The sequence below is a fragment of the Lacerta agilis genome, chromosome 3 (genome assembly GCF_009819535.1).
Source record: "Lacerta agilis isolate rLacAgi1 chromosome 3, rLacAgi1.pri, whole genome shotgun sequence".
Lineage (NCBI taxonomy): Eukaryota > Metazoa > Chordata > Lepidosauria > Squamata > Lacertidae > Lacerta > Lacerta agilis.
Genome location: NC_046314.1, coordinates 69277731 through 69293320, shown reverse-complemented (window position 1 = coordinate 69293320; position 15590 = coordinate 69277731). Strand labels below are relative to the sequence as shown.

The following is a 15590-nucleotide window of genomic DNA, read 5'->3' as shown; positions in this document are numbered from 1 at the left end:
CATCTTTGAAAAATATTTCTTTCGTATTACTCTCGCAACGTGAAGATAGGAAATGGATTTTTGCAATGAAAAACTTGTAGGATCAGGAAAATCTTGCATGCTAAATTCAAAGTTATGAGGCGACCAGAACAGCTTTTTTTTTTAATGTAAGCTGTTGTTTTTCTAGTATGGTGTTTTGAAGATACTTGTTTTAGTCTCAGTGACTGTGATCCTGCATTATTATGCATAAACAGGACCACGGACATCAATGGGCTTTAAGTAAGGGTAAGTGAGGACACAGAAATGACTCTGTCATGAATAATGACATTCTGTCATGTATGTTAACATTTTCTGTCTACCCTGTCTGTCAGGCTATTATTGTTGCTTTCAGTTTATTTGTGTATTTGAAACAAAATAGAAAATTCTTTCCAGTAGCACCTTAGAGACCAACTGAGTTTGTTCTTGGTATGAGCTTTCGTGTGCATGCACACTTCTTCAGATTAACCTATTTTATTACTTTAGTATTTGATTACTTTAGTACTCTCAGAACTGTGCTTTTGTTTGCCGCTGTTACCCACTCGTTATCTTTAAAGTGAGAGTCTTTATTTTCATGCTGTAGAACAGGGGTAGGCAACCCAAGGCCCGTGGGCTGGATGTGGCCCAGTCGCCTTCTCAATTCAGCCCATGGACGTCTGGGATTCAGCGTGTTTTTACATGAGTAGAATGTGTGCTTTTATTTAAAATGCACCTCTGGGTTATATGTGTGGCATAGGAATTCGTTCATATTTTTTTTCCAAAATGTAGTCCGGCCCACCACATGGTCTGAGGGACGGTGGACCGGCCCACGGCTGGAAAAGGTTGCTGACCCCTGCTGTGGAACAGGGATAGGGAACTTGCAGCTTTCCTGATGCTGTAGGATGCTAGCTCACATTGGCCTTGGCCAGTATGGTGGGAGCAATAGCCTCAAAACATCTGGACATTTCCCATTCCTGCTGTACAAGTTGCAGGTGTGAAAGACAGACATACTTGCTGGACCACTGGTCATGGATGATGGGAGCTGTAGTTCAACAATATCAACAACGAAGCAGGGATGAATCGTGACACACAAAACAGGTGGACCAGCTTTAGGAGGTTTGTCAGTACTCGCATGCAAGATTTTTGCCTTATGTTCGAAACCTATGAAGGGAACTTTTTGGCCATTTGTTTCTGGGAATAAATACTGTTGGAATCAGCACCTCTGTCTCCGTGTAATGACTAGGAGGGAGATGTGTGAGGCTAGGTCAAGCTTGAATTATGCCGACAGAGACTTTTGCCCTGTTTCATTTTTGGAACTTGTGGGAAAGCCACATTTGAACCACTGAAGAGCAACAACGGCTCAAGCTCAGAATTGGGCCATCTCTGCCTCAGCAGCCAACTACATGTGTACCATTTTTTTATGTTTTTGCCAATTGTAATTCCATTGAATGAATCTGGTGACATTGCAGTGGGACATGGTATATTTTCATTATGTACAATTCCTTTCCTTTGGAAAAAAAAATCGTCACAATACCTCCTTTATAAGTTTCCACATTCTCTTTCCTTTCAGTGCAATAACTTGAGGTCTGTGGTTATATCCAAATCGTAACTACGATTTGTTTATGTGTGTGTGTGTGTGTGTGTGTGCATACTTGTCTCTATTCATATGCTTTTCTTTGGAAGAAGAAATATATTTGGAAATAGCTCCTATTTTGTTTTGTTTTACGAGATAAATGGGGTACTCTTCAGGTCTTAACCTTGCACTGTGCTGCTGAGAGGAGTCCTAGTACACTCCATCATTCAGCTGCTATCACACAGTGCTGTCTGGCAATGACAGTTTCTTCGCCCTTCGCTCCCCCCGCCCCCCACTTAGCAGTAGAGACTTGTGTATTGCTTTCAGCCCACGTGCACAAACCATTGCTTCTTAGAGCTATATCAATGGATAGCACACACGCAGGTGGGAGATAGGGTGGGAATAGGGCTGCCATACGTCTGGAATTTCCCGGACATAACTGGAACACAGCAGTCGGAAACAGTGTCCGGGGGGGAAATCGCTTAATGTCTGGGGAAAATTCGGACGTATGGCAACCCATGTCGGAAGCTCAACAACTTGTGTCCTGATTTTCACTTTTTAAAATATGGCAAATGTCTGGTAATCTTTATTTTTAGACCCCCCCCCCCGATTTCTCATGTGCCTTCTGAAACTTGTTCAGACACATGTATCTGAAATCATTGAAGTGTTGCTTTTGTCAACTCAGTGCAATGTTTCCTCATAAGTCTGTTTCTACTTTAACAAAACATACACTAATTAATGTATGTTTACATTAATTAAAGTTGTTGCTTTAATCAATATTTCTTTTTTTAAAATCCATTTACCAGTAGTTACTTGTCTACTTGGCTCTCTTTCATGGTCCTCCAGACACTTGGCCCTTCATATTTACTGGTACACATTGGTTTTCATTTGCCAGAGGCCCAGCAACTGTTTGCCTACCTTTAGCTTTCTGCTCATGGGTTGATTTCATAGTGGTGAGTTAGCGGACTTTCATGCAATTTCTTACTTGCAGACTGCAGGCCTCCATTATAGCTTTCTGTTATCACCTTTTGAATTATTGCAAAGTCTTCAGGCTAGGTGAATCTGATGTTCATGGCACAATAGAGCTCATTCCTGATTGTCTTTTTTGTTATTTCCACAACATTTCTCATTAAAATAGTCATAGTATAAACAGCAATGTTCTCTTTTTCAGGTTTGACAGATGAAAAAGTGAAGGCCTATCTTTCTCTCCATCCCCAGGTACTGGATGAATTTGTGTCAGAAAGTGTAAGTGCTGAAACAGTGGAAAAATGGCTGAGAAGGAAACACAACACAGAGGAAGGTAATATCTCAGTAACTTTTGGAATCATTCTCCTGATGATTGGGCTGATTCTGGAATTGTATTTCCATACATTTTTGAACATGCAGAAGTAGAGATAGAATCATAGAACTGTAGAGTTGAAAGGTACCCCAAGGGTCATCTGTTCCAAGCCCCTGCAATGCAGGAATCTCAGCTAAAGTACCCATGACAGATGACCACCCAACCTCTGCTTAAAAACCTCCAAGGAAGGAGAGTAAGTATGTCTTCTCCTCCTCCTTTCTGAGAAGTTATTTTGACTTACAAGCACAGCCATAAATCAACTGAGTCGGGCTTCCTTGTGCCTCTAGTGGGGAAAGGCAGGAGTAGCTATTACAAGGAGATAGGCTGTCCCCTCTTCAGTTTTTTGCTCTTGCCTCGACAAAGCAGTCACATTGTCTTTGGGTCTTCTTATTTCGCCATCTTGGGTTAGCTTATTCTTTTCACTTCACTCTTTAACCCTGTTATTATTATTATTATTATTATTATTATTATTATTATTATTATTATTATTATTTCTTTAAAAAGAAAAGAAATTCTAGATCTTTCTCCCCCTCCCCCTTTCTTGTTTCCCCACTTCAGAAGAGGGAAAAGCAGGCAGCTTGCCTGGGGCGTTTACTCCCAGCTACAATTTTTAACTGATTTCACCGATCGTGGCTGTGGGCTGAGCTTGGCAGCAACTAGGATGCCAGAAAGCTTCCTGGAAGCTCTGCAAGTGGCTGTGGCAGTGTTTGCCCCCACCCTGGAAATCAGAGCAGCCCTTTGCAGCTTTGGTTACAGATTGCATCCCTTTACTACCAGAGGATTCTTACAGGCACAAATATGCTTGTCAAGATGCCCCCTGACCCCCCCTGCAATCCATGCTAGAAAGGGTTTCCAAAGGGTTTCCTGCCAAGGCCCAGATGGGCCCAGTGCTCCTGAGCAGGCAAGATCAGGCTTTTGGGACCCACTGCTTCCTTGCAGCAGTTGTGTGTGGTGACTCTCTATTCCCTCGTAAGTCTCTGCCCTCCCTTAAAGGGTGAGATTGCCTCTTTGGGCTCACAGCAAGCCCTGACGGTTGATTGTGAGACCCAGCAGCCCCATAAGTGCCGTGCAGCAACAGTTTAGGTGGGAAAAGCAGGACAAGTGGGCCCATCGTTCTAGAGACAAGGTTACCCTTGTTCTCCCTGCTGTTTCCTGGCCACTGCATGTCCAGTTCAGTGCCCCAGAGGAAACTAGCCCAGCACAGGTTGTGACATAGGCTTGTCATTCCCCTCCTTCCTCTGAGGAACAGTTCCTGGGCTTTGAGGATCATCCTTCTGCCCATCCTCCACTTCAGTGCAGGCCCAGAGATCTTCCTCTCTCTACCTGAGTCAAGATTAAAGCTGATGCCAAACTACTGATATTGTCCAAGAGGATGGACATCATGTTGTTAGCCCGTATCCTGGGTCTATGCTTGTCAGCCTCACAGTTCACTTCACAGGCTCAGTTGCACGTGATACCAGTTGCTTCAGTGGTTCCTCTTACCACACCAATGGTTGATTATCCACAGTAATCATCTCTATGTTCCAATCCCTCCACATTTACAAGAGAGCATGCACTGGTGGACCAGGGAGGCCAACCTTTGAAAAGGTTTGGCTACCAAAGAACCATAACATCAGATACCAACCATACAAGACTGGGGAGCACATTGCGAGGAACAGTTAGTCTCAGTGAACTGGACAACCACCAAATTCCAACACAGCGTCAAGTGGTTCAAACTCTCTGCGGCACAACTAGCCATTCAGCACTTCTGCTGCGAGTGCCTGTCCCATGTCTTGATTAGAACAGACAACATGAGTGTGCAGTCCTAGATAAACAGAGAAGGAGGGACCAAAACAGATCTACAACAAGAGACTACCTTGTTCCTGTTCTGGCAGAGAAGCATCTCTTTAGCATCTCTTTGAAACACATCTCTGATACCTCGACACACAGGCCAATTGTCTGACTTGCACCAGGCTGGATCCAGGGGAATGGATGCTACACAACTTGGTGTTCAGACACCTTCAGTGAACCATGGGCCCATTCAATGTAGACCTCTTTGCCTCCCATACTGCTACTAGAGGTTCTAGGACCCAGGAGCAGAGGCCTGGGACATTCTGATATCGCCATGGCCTCTTGGATTCCATTATGCTTTTCCTCCAGTGGTGATCCTGCCAAGAATTCTGTGCAAGATATGGGAACAGGCAAAACTAGTCCTAGTGGTGCCCCCATTGGCCCTGGTGTCCTTGTTTCTTTGAGTTTCTAGTTCTGACAGTGATCACTGCATGGATACTCCCAATCTTACCAGACCTCATATCCCAGGGACCAGTATTCCATCCAGATCCCTCTGTAGAGTTGCATTCTTTTTCTTCTCTCTCTCTTTCTGTGTGTGCGCGTGCACACACATATACAGGTGAAACTCGAAAAATTAGAATATTGTGGAAAAGTCCATTTATGTAAGCAATTGTTTTCATTAGCCAATGGAGTTGAATATAAGATCAACTCATGACATGCAAAGCGAGATATGTCAAGCCTTTATTTGTTATAATTGTGATGATTATGGCATCCAGCTGATGAAAACCCCAAAGTTGAAATTGTTAATTTGGGGTTCTCATCAGCTGGACGCCATAATCATCACAATTATAACAAATAAAGGCTTAACATATCTCACTTTCCATGTCATGAGTCTATCTCATATATTAGTTTCACCTTTTAAGTTGAATTACTGAAAGAAATTAACCTTTCCACGATATTCTAATTTTTCGAGTTTCACCTGTATTTCAGAGAAATATAGAAAGGCTTTAGTGTGGGATCACTTTGCCTAATGCTAAGGTTGCATGTTTTTTTTTTGTAAGAAAAGGTGAAATAATACTGGGATGCAATAAAAAACATTCTGTAATTTAATATATTATTCACTATAGTCAATGTGATCTCTGTACTTGCTTGCTAAGACCGTTGATGCCTGTTTTCATTTTATTGACATTTGCTCTTAAATTTTGATACAAGAACTTCATTACAAAGTGGGGTGGGGTGGGAGCCTCTTGGACCTTCAAAGGTGACTCATCCGCCTGCATGAAACAGCCTCCCTTCTTCAAGGCTGCTTTCTCTCTGCAGAGGTGAGCACACCTCTATTGTCATAGAACAAAGCACTGTGATGAAACAGCCCTAGAAGATCCCTTGAGGGAATTCATCGCTGAATGTTGAGCTGAGCAGCCTGCAGGAGCAAAGCAGGGACAGCACAAAGTAACAGTTCCGGTTGTCCTGTATATAAAGAGTCTCCTTGCTCCTAAACATTTTAAAGGCTTTTGCCCTTTCTGTGTTACAGTAAAGTGAAAGCTCTTAATTCTGTTTGGATAGGTTGCTACCTTATAACATTAAATTCAGGGAGTTGTGGCAGGTATAAATTCATTTGGAAGAAAAGATAGGGAGGCTACAGAGAAATGCATGAAGAGAAAAACATTTTACAGTTGCATTCTTTTTCTTCCATGTATTTCAGAGACAGGAGTAGAGGAAGCCTCTTGGCCACCCGGGGCAGCAAACGGCGCGCGGAGGCACCCCCCTGGGGGCAGGGCGTCCTGACGCATGCATTGTGATGGACTGCGCATACGCGAAAATGCCATGCATGCGCAGTCCATCCGGACCAGTGCTGCGGTGACAAAGCGAGTGGCGGCTCGTGGGGCTGCCCTGTCCGTCCGTAAAGCAGCACGGACGGGGGGCCGGGTGGCAGGGCTCGGCTTGAGGAGTGGCGGGAGGGGCCACTGAGTGTCACCCACTCCCCTGGAACGCGGGGCACCCTGTCCCCATTGCCCCTCCCTTGCTACTCCACTGTTCAGAGATGAAATGAATATGCCACATGAAATAATATAATTTTCATGCTTTTTTCTAGTTACATGTTTAATTATTTTCTCCACTGAGTGTTTTGCCATTTTTATGTTGATAGCTCAGTTGGTTAGAGCATGGTGCCAATAATGCCAAGGTCACAGATTCAATCCCTGCAAGGGACAGCTGCATATTCCTGCATTGCAGGAGGTTAGACTAGATGATCCTCAGGGTCTCTTCCAACTCAATGACTCTCTTCTCTTCTCTTTTCTTCTCTTCTCTTCTCCCATGAATCTTTACTCCACAGCATTCATCCCTTTGCCTCACTCCTTTCCCACTCTTTAGTGCTAAATGAGAGCAAACCTCAATCTGGAGAGAACCTGAATTGCCATTTGCTCTGATTGAGCGCTAAAGAGTGGTTTTCCCTGGGGGGGAAGCAGCAGGACAAGAGGAAGTGCGGATAAGCCCTTAGGAAAAGGTAGAGTATTGTTCAAAACAGATTAGTTCAAATATCCTGAAGAAATAAAGGAATGTATGTTCTTGTCATTTTTCCAGTGCTCATGTTTGTCCAGAGGACATTTGAACATTTACTCAGTGTCATATTTTCAGTCCCTAGAGTACAGTACATAAAATACGTCTTTAATACAAATGTACGTATGTTGTAGTTACAGTAGGGTTCCTTCGGAGAGAATGAAATAGTTCCCCTGACGTAAATCTGTTCTACATTGGATTCCTACTCTCTCCCATGTGGTAACCTATCATTTCTACTGCTAATGATCCCCTTACCCTTGTTGACGTTAGCAGACAATTCCCAAGGGGTATTTCCTTTTGTTTCTCTTGTCAGCTGGTCTGAAAAGAGGGAACTGTTCAGTCTTGACTTTTCTGCAGATGTTGAGGATTGGCATTGCAAAGTTCAGCAAAAGTCTGTTTGTTTTCAATGCACTCAAGAACATAGAAACCAAGTGAGCCAGTGAGACAATATATTTTATATTCTGTGACAGATGAACATTAGGAGGAGAGAAGTTATAGGAATTTACTCTCATTGTTTTTATCATGCAGGATTATTGTTTCACAGTTATTTTGTTTTGGCTTTTTTCGTATAAAGGTGGAAAAAAAAGATACATCAGTCAGAACATCACATTGATTAGTGAAGGGCAAATGACAAGGAAAATCAACCATTTGCATTCAGCTTGAAATCTTTCCAAACATTGTACAGTACAGTGAAAACAAAACACAGAGACTGTTACAATTTGTTCTTATGTGACTGAGCCAAATCTGTAGACTTTGGCTGGTCTGTAAAACACCAGTTCTTAGCAACTTGAAACTCCCCTAGGTATTGTCCCATCCCATAAGCATGTCCTCAATTTTAAAATTCATAATTCCATATATACGGTATATGGTGGGTTAGTAATCTGGCAGGCAGGGATTAGAAGGGACTGGCAGGGCTCCAAAGAGTGTGTGGCAGAGGCAGGGGACCAGGGGAGTGACCCAGGAGAGGGGGCCAGTGATTTATGGGGTATCACACCACCTGCAAGGTAGGCGCCAGGGAAGGACTGAGAGTCAGGACATTTGGAGTTGGAGGAAGGTGCACAGGATGTGGCAGAGGAAGAAAGGATGGTTCTGGTGTGGGATGGTTTAGTAGATTCCCCACCTTCCCCCATCCCACTGTCTCCTAGGACCAGGAGGGGCTTGAAAAGGGAAGAGCAGCGATGACTTCCATGCAGGAGAAGTCTCAGGCTGTGGGCATGCAACCTTTCAGAGGAAGGTATATAAGCCAGGGGAGGGGAGTGGCCCCACTGTTGCTGCACCTGTTCCATAGGACCAGACCTGTGGACAGTTGCCTGGAGGCTAGAAGCGTGTGTATACAGAGCACTGTGGAAGCTGCTGTAAGTGCTTCTCTTGCCAATAAAGAGTTAATTATCAGACGTGTGTCTTCCTTCTCTGGACCAGGCTGTGTCAGCACTCAGTTGGTGCAGTGTTGCTAGAGAAGGCACAAGCAAACTTCTCAGCACTATTCCACCAATATGTTTCAAGGCAGAAGGTAAAGAGCCAGACCACCCTTAGCCTGTCGCTCATGGTGGCCTAGGCAGAAGGTGGGCAGGGAAGAAAATGCCCCTTCATGATGGCAGCATGCCCTCCCTCAAATTGCCTCATACCAGGAGGTTTCCTGTGCCTGCTGCTGGTGGGGCTGCAGCATCTGGTAACTTCCACTTGGCCATTGTTTGGCTGGGTGCACTGAGGAAGAAGAGTGCAGGTTGTCATGGAAATTTGCGATTCAGATTTCACACCATCTTACCAGTGCCTTTAGCAGCATTGAGGTGCCATAAGATGGACATGTGCCCAAGGGTCTGGCTTGTAGATTCAAGGAGCATAGAAGTGTGACTTTTTTTCCTAGTGCAAGCTGCTAATATGAGCCATAAATTAATAAGTTGAATAGATTTGAATTCTTAAAACTTGCCAGAATTAAATATTCTAATGAAGATAAGGATGCGGAATAAAACAATTCTAAATATATTGTGATGTAATAGAAACTGAAAGCAGCAGTAGGATTATTTAACGTTGGATTTTTTTAAAAATAAAAATTATCCCAGAACTTTCCAGGAGCATCTAATGTTTGCTTCCTTTCTTACAGATGTTTCGACTCCTAAGCATATCAGCAGGGTAAGTACCGTACATGTGTCTCTCTGTTGCCCAGAACATAAAACTGTCCGAGCAGCCTTCTGTTGATTTGAAATGAATTTCCTGATGTGTTGCACTTCATTCATTGAATTAGCTCCAGAGAAATTGCTGGTGAGCACACTAACAACTTTCAGACCAATTAAAATACCGTTCAGAGCCTTAAGAAGTAAATAAGGACATGGTACACTGCAAACAAATGTATTGAAACTGTGATTAGGGATGTGTGAGCCACCTCCAGCTTGCCCTGAAAATTAAGCGAGTTTTTTTGTGTGTGTGTTAGACTAAACACTGAAAAAACAAAAATACCCTATTACCTAAGTTTCACCACTCTTTCCATCCTCTTGGCTTGCATTGTGAAGCCTTCTTTTTCCCTCCTTCCACCCTGCAAAAAAGCCTTCCTTTGAGGAAGGGGAAATGGCTAGCAGGTGTGGAGGGCAGAAAAGGCCCCTTGGGGGCTGGATCCTAGTCTATTTGAGTGAGGAGTGTGCATTTCCATCTCTCACCTTTCAGATACTTGCCTTATCTCTAGCTGCGGCAGCTGGTTCTCCCTTGCTAAGTGTTTGCAAGAGGAAATCATTTGCATTATAGAAGAACATAAGGTAAGGGATGGTTTATGCAGCCACCATTTCTCTTTAAACTGCCCTCAAACAGTTGTACTCTGGATCTGTGCATACTTCACATGCACTATAAAGGTAAAGGTAAAGGACCCCTGACAGTTAAGTCCAGTTGCGAACGACTGGGGTTGCAGCGCTCATCTCGCTTAACTGGCCGAGGGAGCCAACGTTTGTCTGCAGACAGTTTTTCCGGGTCATGTGGCCAGCATGACTAAGCCGCTTCTGGCGAACCAGAGCAGTGCACGGAAATTCCGTTTACCTTCCCGCCGGAGTGGTACTATTTATCTACTTGCACTCTGACGTGTTTTCGAACTGCTAGGTTGACAGGAGCAGGGACCGAACAATGGGAGCCCACCTCGTTGCGGGGATTTGAACCGCCGACCTTCCGATCGGCATGCCCTAGGCTCAGTGGTTTAGACCACAGCGCCACCCGCGTCTAGGTTGGGGCAAAAGCAGCTGGGGGGAGTTCCAGGGGTAACATGCCTAGTTAAAAACTTCCTTTTCTTTCCTCCCAATCCCTTGTCAGCAAATCACCCCCTTCCAAGAGCATTTTGCAGTACAGAAGGAATGTCAGGTTAATGTCATACATGGCTGCAATGTAATGTGCAGTTTCCTCCTAAATAATCCACAATGCTTTTGTTAACTTTGAATGAGGCTATTGTGTGCTCCAGAGTGTTGCTGTGAATACAGAAATCCCAGTGTATAATTTAAGGGCTGCCTGAATCATAGCCAGAAGAATTAATATTTCCAGATTTCTCATGCAATTGTATATGGAGCAACATTTGAATCTATAGGCTTAGCTAAGGAATGAGTCACACCCAAATAGGTAGCCAATCCTAAGTGAACTTCCTGAACTTTGTAACAAAGAACTGTACAAATTGTGACGTTCGAAGGGACCTTGAGAGCCATCTAGTCCAACCTCTTGCAATGCAGGAATCTTTTGCCTATTGTTGGAGTCTAACTCAGAACCCTGAGATTAAGAGTCTCACTCTCTACCGACTAAGCTATCCTGAATTGCTTATAAATTTGGTATCTGCATATATATGATTTTATGTATACTTGTGAGGGTAAAATTGCTGCTGATTCCTTTACCATGTAAAGGTCTGATTAGTTTTCTGAACTGAGACCTACTCAAGTATTTTTGGTTGTTGTGATTTACAGAACATACTCCTTTCAAATGCCAACTTGAACATTGATAAGAAGAAATGGTATACTGGAAATGTTGCAGAATTGTAAACCATTTCCCAAATTATGCATACTGTGAGCAAATCACTGAATAAAAAGCATCTTACTGTTTTGAAATGTAGTTCATTGATGGAAATGCCTTAAATTATTAAAAGTTTTAAAATGGAAATGTACTTAAAATTTTCTAGCTAAACCATTTCCCCTGTGTGCCATAAAAACCTGACTAACAGTAAAAAGGAAAACTAGACTCTTAGTTCTTATTAAATCAGAGTGTCCTGCCATAATTTCTGGAGTGAGTTTGTCCAAGCAGTCTTTGTTCTGTTGTATGATAATCACTGTCTATTGGTGTGATATCATCTGAGCTGTAGGAATGTGCTTAATCATACAGTAATATAAATGCAACCCCTCAAAAATGGAAAATACTTGCGTGAGATTTTATTCGCACACACCTCTGTTCTTTCCAAGTAGAATGTTTTTGCATGTTCTGATTGATGAGTCAGGGAGTGGAAATTGCAGACATTTCCCCCTCCCTTTCTTACCATGCTATAACCCCCCCCCTCCCTCTTTATTTATTTCTCCCATCTTAGCACAGAGCTTTCTAGACTACAGGTGGATCTCAGTTCACTGCTAAGGATAGTTAGAGAATATCAACATGAGGTGTTATTTTTCTGTAATTCTTGCAGTCATTTTAATAAATACACCTCCCACCTGATGTGGTAATTTGAGATGCAGCTGTGTGAAATATCAGCCGCATGTATTTTATTTCCTATAGTTCCAGCTCTTTCCACCCTATGCTAACTGAGATATCACTAGGAAACTGTTGAAGTACTTCACTGATTGCCGTGGCGTGCTTTCAATAAAATACAGCCATTGCCATCTGCTGCTAGTAGTTCTCTCATGCCTTGCTGCTGTATCTCTTTAAGGGCACACGGACACTATAAATGTTTACACTTTATGGCTTCTTCGGGGGACCCTGGGAATTGTACTTCTGCGAAGTGTTATTGTTTCCAAGCCCTCTTACAGAACTGGGTGTTGTGTTGGAGGAAATTACAAACAGTAAGGCTGCAACATTCACAACGACCGATTGAAATCTTATATGCACTGGCAGTAACACCCATTGAAATTTATGCATAGGATAGTCCCATCAAGCAGGCTTAGGTTTTGCCGTCTTTGTGAGAAAACATTGAAGACATATCATGGAGGAGAATGCATACATATTTTGAGAGCGACGAGCTGCTCATTTGCCAGTGTGTGCTTGCTCACATTTCTTCCTTGGCATTCAGCCATATTTAGACTTTGTTACATGTGCCCTGTGGGTGTAGAATCTTCTGCTGTTGTGTATTATACATTAGAAGATGTGCACTTTAAGTTATGCTTGTCACTCAGTCTCATATCCTCAGTAATGCATTATCTGTAATGCATTTACTGTACTTGAGGTTTTCTTCCATAACTTTCTGCTGGATGTTTGTCTAACTCTTAAATCCGCTCCACCTCCTCGTGGGGAGGAGTTGCGGTGGACCGCAGAGCCGCTCTCCACACTTCCTGTGGGCGGGGGACTTGTCCCTCGCTGCTCGGAGGAGTCCCCGGCCCGCGTCAGCAGGCAACCAGCCAATCAGCCAGCTGGGGGCGTGGCCGGGGGCTCCCTTTCAAAAGGAGAGGCGCGAGCCGAGAGACCTCCTTTCAGCTCGCTTCCTCGGATCTCCCACCCTCCCTCCCTTCCCTGTAGGCAGGTTTCACCCCATGGCCTTGCTTTGGACTTCGGTTGGTCGCCTGCCCTTGTCGGGGGCCTGGTAGGAATTTTTCCACTTGGCATATTGGCTGGGCCATTGGTTTTCGCCTACCACTTAGCAATCGTCACAACTTTGTAAGGTGGCGGTTAGGCATTGAGTGACCTAATGTTGGGGAGGGGGAGGCCTGGCCATCGCCTGCCCCCCCAAGCTTAAGGGTAGGTCCGTTAAAGGAATCAGGGGTGTGGGATCTTGTCCGAAGCCCGGGGCAGGGCTAGGGCCATGCCACGACCCCATTGGAACCAAGGGGAACTCGAGTTGGTCTGAATCGACGGGGCTCCCCTTATCAGTGGTTTACCCCTTACTGGACTTCCTGCTCTGCGGGCAGGAGTCAGATATAGTCAGGTCCACTCAATGCCTAAGCCAATACCGCTCACATGCTGTAACCAATAAAGTTGTGGCCAAATTTTTACCCAATCACATTAACCTTATATTCTGTGTCCTGGTGTTTTATTTCATTCCCGGGAGGGCGGCTTTGGGGTCTCGACACGCAATCTGAAGCTGAAACGTGAGAGCATAAGGCAGGAGTGTGCTGCCCTAGGGCTGCATGTAGCCTCAGTCTTAATTTCATGCATCCCTTGACATGGCAGGAAGAGAGAGAAAAGGGGATGAAAACAGAGAGGAATGGAGTGTCCAGGGATTTGTGTTTGCCCCCCCCCACTGAACTGGGAGGAGAAGGAGTGGGGACTCTATGGCTGGCTGATGGGCAAGTCATAGACAGAAAGACGTGGAAATAATTCTTTACTAATGTATTGCCTTGAAAATTTAAATTATGGTATTTTATTTCTCAGTACTATATATATAAGTCGAAGACCATTTTCTGCTTTATCTGAAAATTTATCCTAAGCTCTAAATTTAGAATTGTAATAACGCTCCCTCTGTCTTGCTCTCATTAGCCTTTAAATGAAAACAGCACCTTTTTAAAACTTAAAAATGTCACTTTTTAAATACTCTTTGTTCTGCTGTCAAGTGTAAAAAGCACTCTTAATTTCATTTTATGATCTAATATTTCAGGTCCTTCACTCCTTTATCATTGTTAAGAAATGCAAATAGGAACTTTTTCATGTAGTTATGAACGGCAAAGAAATTACCCTGAAAGTGTGGTGGGAGTTTATTTAAATCATCTAAAAAATGGGAGTGTATATTATGTGTGTATGTATGTATGTATATATGTGTGTGTGTGTGTGTGTGTGTGTGTGTGTGTGTATGTTTTAACACACACACACATCACAAATCGAACAGGTAGTTTAAAATTTTGTGCTCAGAAAGAATACTGTTCTTTTATTCTTTTAACGTGGATAGCTGAATTAGTTTAAGAAATTTTCACTTAATTTACAATTAGTTTTGACTATATTCGTTCATGTTAGATGTTAGTTTGCCGTTGAACCATGCACAGTTCAAAGAATTTGTAATCCTTGCTTTTAAAGGATCATAGGTTAATAGTTTTCAATATAAACCTGATATGGAAGTTCTGCCACGTAAGACTCTTCAGTTAGCATTGCCAAAATGTTTATCTGTGTAGGGCCTTCACACTGTAGGCAAACATAATGAGTTGGATCCAGACTATGGTCTACACTGAGCTATGTGCAGTTCTGCAGGGTTTTCAGCCTTACCTGGAGATGCCAGAGATTGATCCTGGAATATTCTGCATGCAAAGCATGGGCCCTGCCACTGAGCTATGAGGAGTTCTTTATTTACTTCTGTTGTGCTAATAGAAAAGGAGAGTAGCTTTAGGTTGTTGTGCTTCATCACTCCCTGACTTCCTTCTCCTTTGGCATTGACTTCTCTTTCTCTTGTGGATTTTCTGCTGCTTTAGATTAACCAACTACTGCTGCTACTGCTGCTGCTGCTGCTGTATTAATAATTTTTATTAAAATTTTAACAATAAGAACACCAAACCTTTTTCCAAAATAGGAGCTGTAAAACACCAAATCACCAATAACTTCTGATCATACTGATTTTTCATGAAAGTTTTAATAGTTCTTCAATATGTGCTTGTTTTTCAATAGTACCAGAATCCTGATATCCAAGCAGTGGTATATGACCTGAACGGCTTTATAGAGCAGCGGATGGATATAGGAGGGCACAATCAACTGCTCTTATATGAATTGAGTAGCATCATTCGAATGGGTAAGAAAACATTTATTATGTTTATTATGTTGGATCAAAGATTCAAAGGCAGAAATGTACAGTAAATGCTTCTGCATTTGATTGAATTACTAAACAAGCAGCACACTTAGGGCTTAATGTTGGAAATGTACTTTCAAGTGTTTCAGAGTATAGAATATCTTCCAGTATTTGGCCAAGGTGTGCAGTCTGGGATCCTTGCCAAGACTGCAACATGGTATCAAAGCCTTTGCACAACACAGCCTCTGACTCCTATTGTTTCTTACCTACTTCATATCCCTCCACCTTCTGGAACATGTGAAAGAGACCGGTCTTTGTTTGGAAGTAGTCATAACAAATCAATAAACAAACTGATGTGTGAAAGGGCGGAAACTTCTTTCAATCTGGGCAAACTTTAAGATTTTAGAAGTTCATGAATAATATGATGACAAATGCAGAAACTGATAGTGATAGCTTTGAAAAGAAGACTGATTAAATTTCATGCAGTGTTCACTGGG

General features: G+C 43.1%; 1 protein-coding gene across 9 annotated transcripts in view; it reads left to right on the top strand.

The window, feature by feature from the left end:
* PDE10A (phosphodiesterase 10A) overlaps positions 1-15590 on the top strand; it is a 185619-nt gene that overhangs the window by 125794 nt on the left and 44235 nt on the right. For 6 of the 9 annotated variants that reach the window (XM_033144137.1, XM_033144139.1, XM_033144141.1 and 3 more), the window contains 3 exons: positions 2739-2867; positions 9334-9362; positions 14976-15096. In XM_033144137.1, coding sequence (XP_033000028.1) covers positions 2739-2867; positions 9334-9362; positions 14976-15096 — 279 coding nt within the window. Of the gene's footprint in view, positions 1-2738; positions 2868-8447; positions 8467-9333; positions 9363-14975; positions 15097-15590 lie in introns of those variants that run through there. The other 3 variants (XM_033144143.1, XM_033144142.1, XM_033144144.1) reach the window with 2 other exon arrangements.